This window comes from Penaeus japonicus, unplaced genomic scaffold (genome assembly GCF_977035675.1).
Source record: "Penaeus japonicus unplaced genomic scaffold, GWHDUDI00000001_assembly GWHDUDI00000006, whole genome shotgun sequence".
NCBI lineage: Eukaryota > Metazoa > Arthropoda > Malacostraca > Decapoda > Penaeidae > Penaeus > Penaeus japonicus.
Genome location: NW_028234408.1, coordinates 20709071 through 20720413, shown reverse-complemented (window position 1 = coordinate 20720413; position 11343 = coordinate 20709071). Strand labels below are relative to the sequence as shown.

Sequence of the window (11343 nt, the reverse complement as noted above, 5' to 3'; positions counted from 1 at the left end):
ATAATCTTAATTGGAACACCCTTAGATATATATTTTTGAATTTCACTTTCATTCCCCTGTCACTAAAGTATCAGTCAGGTGCGTTGTCTCAAATACTGCCTATTGTTCTGACGATTCCTTTTCAAAAAATTATTTCCGTGCATTGAGATACCTCAGTAAGATGAAAGCAACCACTGATACCAATAACCATTTGGAAGTAAGTGAAACAAAGCAGTTGGCACAGAAATTTATAAGTTATATTGTGTCAATTGTTGTTATATAAAATAATGGAAAAGTTTGTAGCCATAAGGAAATGTTCAATTTCTCAATAACAACACCATATTACTTAAGCAACAGCATCGCCATCACTGTTTTTGTAGAACACATTTTTCCATCTACATTGACTTGAGAAACCATTTGATTTTTGGTACATATACAATGCAGAACAAAGGAAGGAAAGCAGCAGCCAAAGGAAGACAAAACAAAAAAAAGTTAACACACTTTCTGTTGTCGCTTATTAAACATAACCAAAAAAAAAAGTTTTACAGTTATTAGTATGAGTAAATTGATGAACAGTAGTTCATCATTTTAGGTTTTATCAAAATACATAATTCTTTATTTCAGGGATTAAATATTTTCTTATTACATTTTTATATTCTCATTATGAACTATCATGTTTTGGTAATTTCCTGTTCACCAAATAATTAAATATTGGCTTAATGAAATATATACCGATCTGAATTTCTATGCAAGTGTGTTGGTAGCATTTTAAAACTTGGTATTAAGATATAAGAAAACATCTCTCTTAGTATACCTTTTAAATCTTTACAAATGAAGATTTTCAGCTCCTAATGTGAACCTGGTTAAAGTTATGCTTAATATTACTTACTGAATCTTTCTTCTCCCTCATTGCTTTGTTTTTGCTATCAAGGGCATCTTCCAACCCAAAAGTCTGAGGGATGCACAATTAGGAAAACAATAATGATGCACTCTTGACACATTAGTATAAAATGAAAAAATAAAAACATGAAAAAAATTCATAAAAAAAGCTGGTGGGGCATGTGACCCCAGCTTATACTGGGTATGATGCCAGTTTGATATAACCCAGATGAATTACCATTGCAATAAGTGTGATGTCACTGATTCATAGATCTTGAATAACTTTCAGATTTATTTACAGTATCAGAACATTACTGCGCATAATATTAAACCCGAGTCCTGAAGTATTTCTGAAGTAAACCTTATAATGCAATCATAAAAATGGTTACACTGAACACAATCTTTTAGCTTTCACTGCCCCTCTTATAAGAAAGCAATAGTAATAGTTGGTGCTGGCCATAATTTCATTCATATTTTAGCAGTTCTAACAAAAACAATTACAATAAACAATTTTACTTCTGCCTGAAGAATGAATAATGTATGGCATATAATAATAATGGCCATTATTCACATGTCATAAAAAACTAAACATCTACTCATATACAACATTCACACATACATATATGTATATATATATGTATATATATATATATATATATATATATATATATATATATATATATATATATATATATATATATATATATATATATATACTGTATATACAATCTTTGTACTGAATCATCAATATTTTTGACATCAAGTTAATTACAATGATTTTGGTCATGAAAACTACTATTATATCATACTTATACTTATAAAACAAAACAAAAAAAATCTTAAAAAACTCTGACAAAATTTCTGTCCGAGTCAAAATAACTGAAAGTCTTGGTTCAGAATAACATATACTGTTCCTAATTATGGAATGAAAATTGACAAAACTGAGAGCATAATCTGAGTCTTATCAGGACTGCTATCATTATAGTGAAACTGATACTAAGGATTACAATTCCCTTACATTTACGACAACATCTCTAAAAATCCTTTTTAAAAGAATCTCTCACAGTATGAAGAAATTGGTGTTTCTTATCATATGAAAGCTTTTAACAAGTACATGTTTTTATGACATTTTTATATATTACAAGATGAAATTACTGCAGGAAAAATCATATTGCAGTTGTGGTGAGAATCTTAATAATATCTTTTAAAAAATAAATGCCTTATAGGATCATTTTACATACAAATAAAATAAATGTGGCTCAAAAAATGTGATTTTAAAAAGCAAATCTCATTCCATATCCAATTCCTTAAACATTATGTATAATTTCTTTTATTTCAAGAGTAATGCCTTTCAACCATTAATATTTGTTTACTCTGTAATACTTATTTGCTTTTCTATACACAACTGAGAAGAAACTGCTACAGTTTTGAACTTACCAGAAAATTAGGAATATTTAGCAGCAAGAAATCAAATTAGCAGGGAAATCTTTTATAAAGACCTTTAGTAAAAAAAAAAGAAAAAAGAAAGATAAAATGGCCACATTTATATCATTCAATGGCTCTAATATCATTTCAAAAAAGCATGACAGATTCTGGATTGAAGTAAGTCATCATCAGTTGTTCACATCTTAATTTAGATACAATGAGTGAAGGCTTATTGTTCATATCTATATAACCAACAAAGTATTTAAACAATGAATGAATTTTCAAACTGAGATCTTTGGTAACTAAATTATTTTTTTTCTAAAATGATAACCCTGTTAGTCAGCAAACAAATATACCACAAACACATTAAATAACTGAAATGATTATGAAACAAATATTATGAAACATAATTACCATTACTAATAATCATTCATAATGATTATTACTAATAATCTTTACTACTAATCATATTACTAATAGTTATTATTAATAATAATCATTACTAATAATCCATCATTCAGTATTAAAATAATCAAATCATTAAAATACAGTAACTAAAATGCAATACAGTATGTTACATCTTTCTCTATTTTTTCTCTTCTAATAAATCACAAAGGCCTCTTGAAATTACAAGGACAAAAGAACACCAGATCCAAATGAATGGTAATATATTTTTGGAGAAAGGTGTCCTAGCAACCAAAATATATTTTTTGTATAAATGGAATTCTTGCTTTTTAAGCCTCAACTTTTTTTTATTGTGTAGAAGTTGAAGGGTTAGATAAAGTGAATTGAGACTGAAGATCACATTATACAAAATATACACAGCTTCTACCATTGAATAGAAATTACATCCATAGAAAAAATAAAATTATGTATCCCTTTGCAGATTTTTAAGAATAAATTACAAACTTTATGATGAATATATTTGTGTTAGTATCTTCTGTTGAGATTGAGACTGGGTCTGTATTTCACTGTCAATTTACTATTTGTACCGTGCTCCTGAGGTTTTGTTTTGGATATGATGAGTACACTGGTCTGGTATGGTCCATTTTGCTTTCGTATAGTTTGCTCAAGCTAGTCTACACCAGAATTACATCAGATTTGTGCTTAATTACAGTGTTGATACATCAGCTAAAGCTAATGTTGCTTTGGCTAGGATTAAGTAGGATACAGTATAAATGGTTAATAGTTAAGGATTGTCAACAGAACAAGAATAAATTATGATGATGAATAGCAAATTGGCAGAAAAATACAGGCCTTTATCTATAGTCCTGGCCAGAGGTGAAAAATGGCCAGTGGAATGAAAAATGTTCTTTCCCCAATTTTATGTTGTAAACCTGAGACTTGGAATACAAGAGTGACAAAAGTGCATGTGTAGTCATACTGAAACAAGATTCTTCCTGCATTGCTGGCATCTATTGGTGGACATCCAAACTTTCAAGTCACTCACTCAACATGTTCAGACATGATAAGACAGATGGCAGGGTGAAGCACCTTCTCTAATACAGCCAGAGCCCACCAATTAGTTCTTCCAAGCAATAATTTTTCCATGCCTTCCTTTGTGGCCTTAACCAGCAGCATTCCCTTGAACAGCTAAAACTGGCTTTTGGAAAACATCTGCTTTCTTGTACAACTACCACTAGTTTTCTGAATTCAAGAGGGACCAAGGAAGACTTGAAGATGAACTAAGGGAAGGGCCCCCATGAACAGCTGTCACTCCACAGATCATTGCTGCTATGCAGTAACTGGTGCAAGAGGATTCAAGAATAACTCATCATGAGATTCAGGTGACTAAAAAAAAAAGGGAAAAAGGAGCATCTTTGAAATATCAAAGAACAATCTTTGAGTGGTGAAGTAATGTACCCACTAGATCTCCCACATCCACATCCTTGGAACAGAAATGAATGAGGATGGATTGGGTCAAGGAACAGCATGCCAGGTTCACTGGGGGAGTTAATAGGAATGTACACAGTATTATTACATGTAATAAAACCTAGATTTATCAGTATGATCCTGAAACCATGAAGCACTCTACTGAGTGGGTGTTTCCAGAGGATCCTCCTCTCAAAGTCAAGAAGTCTAGGAGTATATGAAAGGTGATAGTGTGCTCCTTTTTTGACATGCATAGTCATCATGTCTGTTCAGCTACTGAATCACTGCATAGTCATAGCCCACATGTTTAAAATTGTCTTCCAATGATGCTGGAGAAGCTAGAGAAATAAACAAGAACCAGCATCAAGACCCTCATCCTCCACAGACAGTGCACACCTGAAAGAGGACTTTCAAGGAGCAAAGGGTGAGTTGCATTGGCCATCCTCTCTTAACCCACTTGTGCCAGATGACGTGCTGACACATTTCATGGTTTTTGCATCAGACACCGGTGATGAGATATCTGGGCAAGGCCGGCACTCAGGGTGAGCGAGCGGGCAGCCCAGGCTCGTGGCTTGTGTGCCCGAGAGTCTCAAGGTGTTAGGCTTATGCGTTCCAAAACCCCGGCATTACTACCATACAAAGCCAGAATCGCCCTGGTGTGAATGGGTTAAGTCCAGACCTGCCCCTTGCAACTTCTTTACATTCCCTAAGGTCAAAGAAGAGCTTCAGGAAGACTTTAGAATCCTGAAGCTGCTAGAGAGGTTTGGCCTGAAGCCAGTACTGAAGCATTATTGAAGTGGTTCTAGAGCAGTGGTCCTCACTGGTTGCCACTACACTTTGGGGGGATATGGGCAGTACCTAGGGGTGCTGCAAGCTTCCAGGGTGAAATAAAATATTTAGGATAGTTTTTGTTACAAAGTGAAAATAAATTGATGCTAGTTTCTCTATCCCATGAACCTCATGTAAAGTATTTCACCAAAGAAGTTTCATAAATTCAATTTATCTCCCATTTATTTTGTTTGCCTTATTTTGTTATCAATGATCATCAAGCCTTTCCTTATATGAGTACATAAGTCTTCTGAGGAGACCTTTGAAAAGCTGTCAAAGTTACATTAGAAATAAAAGTTTTTGAGAATCCAGAACTTTTCAACCTAGCCTCGTATATGAAGTAGCTATAAGTGTAAATTTTCCTACGAAAATTTATGTAATCATATATGTTAAAATATTCAACCACATCCAACTGATACAATACTTTAATGATATATTCACAATAATCATGCAATCTAAAATATTAATATAAAACAATAACAACATAACCTCATTTTATAAAACTATGTTTAATCAGATACATGTTTGTCATAAAGTAATAAATAAACTGATCACATGAGCTATCATTTATTAAGTATCATAGTTTACCAAAGATATTCATTAATTCATCTGTGTCTAAGAAAAGAGGATTCTCATGTTGCACATGCTGGAACTGCTGATTTTGGTTTCCTTGATTTTCAGGTTGTATTTGCATTCCTTCTTGGTACTGTTGTTGCTGATGTTGCTCCTGTGGCTGTTGTTGCTGTTGCTGTTCCTGTTGCTGTTGCTGCTGCTGCTCCTGTTGTTGTTGTTGCTGCTGAAGGTCTCCATGAACCTAGGAGAAAAATGGTTACTTGCTCTTGTTGTTTAGTCTTGTTTACACAAAAGCAAGCACACACACACACCAGAACTAAAACTTGCAATTAGAAAATGCTTCATTTTCTCTCATCGTATATACTGCTTTCATCCTGAAGCTATTTTTTTGCTCTGTAATTAATCATTAATGTACTCTACTTGATCTAGAATCCCTTATGCTTGTGCTGATACTAGATTTCAAATTGCTTAATATAGCACTGATTACCTTTATTTTAAACAAGGCAAATCATTAGTTCCCCAGAGTGGTTTCTAAAAGTGTGGTTTACAATTCTCTGTCCTTTTTATGTGCTCTCATATCACTGAGAAACTGGTTATTTTAACACTGATTGTTCTTGCTTCATTGAAAACACGTTATTAGTTTACCAGAGGGATTTTAACATTTTACATTGTAACCCATCAGATATGGACTTGATGTACTCTGGGCTTATTAAGCTACTGTGTAGTATTTTGTACTCTCCTCTTAATTTAATTGGTGTGTACTTTGTACTTGTCCATACTTGCCCATACAATGTAATTACACCATTTATTTTAGAATCAGTGTATGGCTAAGACATCAATTACATTACACTCATTATTTTCTTGTTTGAGGATTTTGAGTACATGTAAATATCTACAAGCTTATTGTTTGACATACAACTTTGGAAACCAATGGATGCTACATTATGTTAGGAATGTATTGGCCTTGGTTGCCTTGATATATCTTTTGGAAAACATATTTTGAACAAGCAAGCAAAACAGTACAGTACACACTTGTTAGCTAGCTATCAAACATCCTATTCAGATATATTTTACTGATATATGAAAAAAAACATATCTATCAGTAAAGTGTTGCTGATATTATATTCTTAATTTTGATAACGATAGTTACTGGCATCAACACAAAATTGAAAGGTGAAAGGTAAATTTGAAGAAAGAAAATACAAATTTCAAATATATTTCCATCATATTTTTGTAACACAAGTTATAAAAAAACATTTAGAGGGTAAGAATGGGAAAAAGATGGAGGAGGAGGAGGAGGAGGAGGAGGAGGAGGAGGAGGAGGAGAAGGAGAAGGAGAAGGAAAAGGAGAAGGAGAAGAAGAAGAAGAAGAAGAAGAAGAAGAAGAAGAAGTAGTGTGTGTGTGCGTGTGCACGAGTGTGAGTGTGCATGTGCGTGAGTGTGAGTGTGCGTGTGTGTGTGTGTGTTTGCATGTGCATGTAAGGGGGATACATGTTTGTATAAAAAGAGTATGTGTTATACCTCTTGATTCCGTCTCTGATGAGCCTCAGGATTTGCTTCCTCTCCCGCTTGAACTCCCACAACCTCTATCATGAATTCATTCATCGGGTCCTCTCTCCCCAGACGAGGTTGGAATTGAGGCTGCTGGGGAGGCACGGGCTGAGGAAATGCTGGTCCTCCCATGAATGCTTGCATTATAGCATTTACCTCATTCCTGGGACCAACAGGATCTTCCCTCATGGGTTGGTTTTGCTGTGGCTGCTGGGGATCCATGGGTTGAGGAAATCCTAGAGCCTGTTGGTGATGATGGTGGTGATGGTGGTGGTGATGGTGATGGTGTAGCCTGTTGACTTCACGTACAACCATGAGGTGTGCAGGTAGGACTTGCTGGTGGGCAGGTGGTGGCTGCTGCAGGTGTGCAGGAGGCGGAGGAAAAGCTACGAATCTTCGTCGCATCATGTGTTGAAGTGCAAATGGTGGTCCGAGGATTCTTTGTTGATGAGGTGGCAGTTGATGTGGGCGCCGCTGGTGTGCAGGAGGAGGTTGGGGGTTGGGGAAGGCAGCTGGGTGTGCTGGCTTGTCTGCTAAATGCTTGGGAATCTGAAAAGTATAAAACCATACTCATATAAGGCTTATCCACTAAAATCCAACCAGTATTCTAACATAGGGTTATTTATAATCTACAGTGTATTAGCACAATCATCAAATTTATTTGAAATTGCTATCTATTTTCAATATTTCCATCATAAAAAAATTACATTAACCCATCCCCGACGGGGGAATTCTAGCCTTGAATGTCCAAATGCCGGGGCGTTCGAATTATTAGGCCTAAATCAATTGAATGGCTGGCACAATACTGTGCCGCCCGGCCACTGGGCTTTTGAATGCGCAGTACACGTGCTGTACCACCCGTCCAGACAGGGTTAATATCATTTATTGTACTTCATTCAATCAATCAAATGGGGCAAATGCCAAGAAGGGCAAATTGTCACATCAACCCAAGCTGCAAGAATCCCACAACTTTTAACCCATTGCAGACAGGGGATAGATTCGCTTTGGCCAGTCTCCAGGATGGGTTTTATTTCAGAGCGAGGCAGCTTGAAGCAACATAATTTGAATTTTCCCACTCTCTATAAAACTATAGGCACTTTTGTTATTCTATGTGTGTTTAGAGACCTATCAATGCTGCAGTTGACTAAAATTGTAGTATATGATCCATATCAGCTCAATATTTACTTTATACTCAGTGTGATAGAAGTATTGCTGTTTTATGGGAGGACAAAAAGCAACTTTATTTTTTCATATTTTTGTGCTGTCATGAATGAATACGAAACATATAACCATCTACAATGAAGATAACATGAAGAGGTAAATAAGAGGAAGGAAACCTGTACTTATGACTGATGGCACAGGTGCACATTTTAGACACTGGGTATGGTTTGAGTCACCTTCCTCTTCTCGTTCTGCCTACACATCCTTCATCAGCGGTACTTTAGAGTAAGAGGTCAGTAACTTGCTATGTGCCATCTCTCTATAAAGATAGTGCTCGCTAAAGACTGTGGATGGGTGCCATTCAAGACTCTTTCTCCTGCTGGTGCTAGAAGAAAGTGGTGCCTTCTAGGTTTTGGATGTTAAGTTTGCTTAATATTACGGTAATTATAGTAATTATGACTGTAACTGTCATCATCACTCATACCTTATTCATAGCACAATAAAACGGCACAGTTGTCCGAAATCCCCAAATGTCACGCGCGTCATATATATCATGATACCCATTTGCATAAGTTAAGGTCCTTCCAAAGCCATCCTTTACCTAGGACTGTGTCTGGAAGAGACAACCAAATGGGTGGGATTGTCTTCAAGGAATCTTTAAACCAATCCTGTGATCCAGCAGCAAGATTTTCAAGTTTTAAGAAAGAAATGATAGAGATTTCTTCTGCGTAAAATTATTTCTATATAAATTCATTTCCTAGAAAGCATATTCTATTTCATGATCTTAAGGATCATATATAATGTAATGGTTTACAAAAAACATACTATTCTTCTTATGTTTTTAGAGATTGCATTCAAAAGGTAAGAGACAATGGCTCCATCCAATGGAAGTGTTATTTTCCAAAAAGAAATGGCAATCAAACCTTTCAAATGAATATGATTATGAATAATTGTATATAAATTTATGCAAACACAAAAATAAACAAACAGTGAGGTGCAGTTTGTACTTTTTTCAATATAAATATAGTATGATAAAGAAGTGCAATTTATAAAAAAGAAAGAAAGAAAAAAATAATAAATTGGTTTAATTATTATCATCTGTGTTCTTAAAGGACCTCCTTGGCTATTTATCAGTCTAAACCATCTTGCTCATTATTTCTGGAGCTTGTATTTTGCCAGAGGTTCGATAGATGTGGAGGCCATTTTAAAATTTATTGTTGTCCTTTTCCAAAGTTCAGATAGGCGTGGTTGCTGCTCCAATCATTTACTGAACTCTAACGTATGAATCGCCAATTTCTGAATCAAATAACATTTATATATTCATATATTCATTGAAATGAAATAAGTTTGAAATCATCAAATTATTAATTCCAAGTATTATTTTTAATGTTCTTGTAGGCCTATGACTTTTTGTAAGTTTACCCTTGGCTGTGTGAACATTATTCTCACTTATTTCCTGTGAATTTTCTTTAATTTTATCATGTTCATATGAAAATGAACAGTTGCCATCATTCTAATCATAATAGGTGTACATGCAAACTAAAGCGTTGCTTTAAATGTTGATTTTTTGTTGAGATAAAGCCTGAGGAGAGAGTCGTGCTGTAGTTGCCAGTGGACTTACCAGTGCTCTAATCACTGGTAAATTTAGCTTTGTATTTAGCATGGTAAGTTGTTCATAAATACCGATGCGGTCTGTTTACAATGATAATTGCAGTTACCGGCATATTTATCATGGGAAGTGCTTTGATGAATCCAGCCCCTGGACTGTATGAGAAACAGGTCCTACATAAGTCTACATAGTGTTGCCAATGGGCATGGCCCTGCCAATGTGTCCTAAAATCTGATGCAATGACTGGGTAAAAGGGCATCGAGATGTGACTCCAAGAGACAAAGTAAAGTCCAAGTTTTACTGCTGTACAGCAAAACCAACAATATCGGGGCCTTCTGTACAAGTACAGGAATCATCAGATACTCCTATTTAAAAGTTCAGTTGGCCTGCCACAAGCCAACTTCTTTATTGACTTTCCAGGTCATCAATCCAGAGCTATGAATTACATTTCTACAATATGTAAAGTAATGTGTGACTTTGATGTCTTCACCACAACCGTGTATTGACAGACCAGGCTCTTCAAGACTAGGCTCTTCCCAAAGTCTTGGATCATGGTCTTTGTCCAGGACCCACCAAACCAAGGGCATTGCCTCACTGCTGAATGCATCAAGAGCTGCCTCTAGGGTCTCCACAGAATCACACAGGATAGCAATATCATCTGCAAAGTAAAGGTCAATAACCTAAATATCACCTTCAATGCCCTGTACAGCACTCTCAGTACCAGTATGTAGTTTTGCTATTAGTCCAATAATCTTAGTTGAAATTCATTTCAGTCTCAAAACTGATCTATGATGCACCAAGTCATATGTCTTCTACTGGTCAATGTAGGCTGCAAGTAGCTCATGAATTACTCACAACAGTGTTCAAGAATGACTTAAAGCACATCACAAATGGACTCCTGAGCTGCACTGAAAATTTCACATTTAAAGATGTCCCACTGTGCTAAAGGGTCCATCAGGTGGTTGTGCACTCTGACTTTAATGAACCATGGCAAATCCCTAAGCACACTTCTCTCTCACTCAGATGAAATACCCTAGGGCAGTCATAGGATGGACACACTGGACATCAAGTAACCAGCTTGATAAATGCAGATGGCACCGTGCCATACAACATAAACCCATCACATGACTGTATACATGTTTTATTAATACAGTGGCCAATGGGTTAACTGGTAGGAGCATATGCAGCAATAAAATAAAATAGGATGAGTGCATCAGTCTTAATACCTTTGTACACCTTGACTAGAGGTACCTCTACTACCAAGGGCTTACATCTGCTTAAGATGATTATAGCTACCGCCTGGAGAGGGTGCCCATTACTGGAGCTGATCAGTAAAGAATATAACTATTCTCACTGATTGTGTCATTGCCAGGTCTTTCCATCTCTGAGAGGAAGGAGACCTCCACCCCTGGTCCACTCAGTTCCTTCAAAAATAGTAACAGTCATTCATCCTGTCACAAAAAGTC

The 11343-nt window shown here is 35.7% G+C and overlaps 1 protein-coding gene across 1 annotated transcript in view; it reads right to left on the bottom strand.

Annotated features, from left to right (window-relative positions):
- Positions 1–214: 214 nt before the first annotated feature.
- Positions 215–11343, bottom strand: part of LOC122253290 (uncharacterized) — a 29748-nt gene continuing 18619 nt past the window's right edge. The window contains exons 11-12 of the mRNA XM_043016235.2: positions 7078–7656; positions 215–5797 (exon numbers count right to left, since the gene is read on the bottom strand). Coding sequence (XP_042872169.2) covers positions 5561–5797; positions 7078–7656 — 816 coding nt within the window. The 3' untranslated portion in view covers positions 215–5560. The remainder of the gene's footprint in view (positions 5798–7077; positions 7657–11343) is intronic.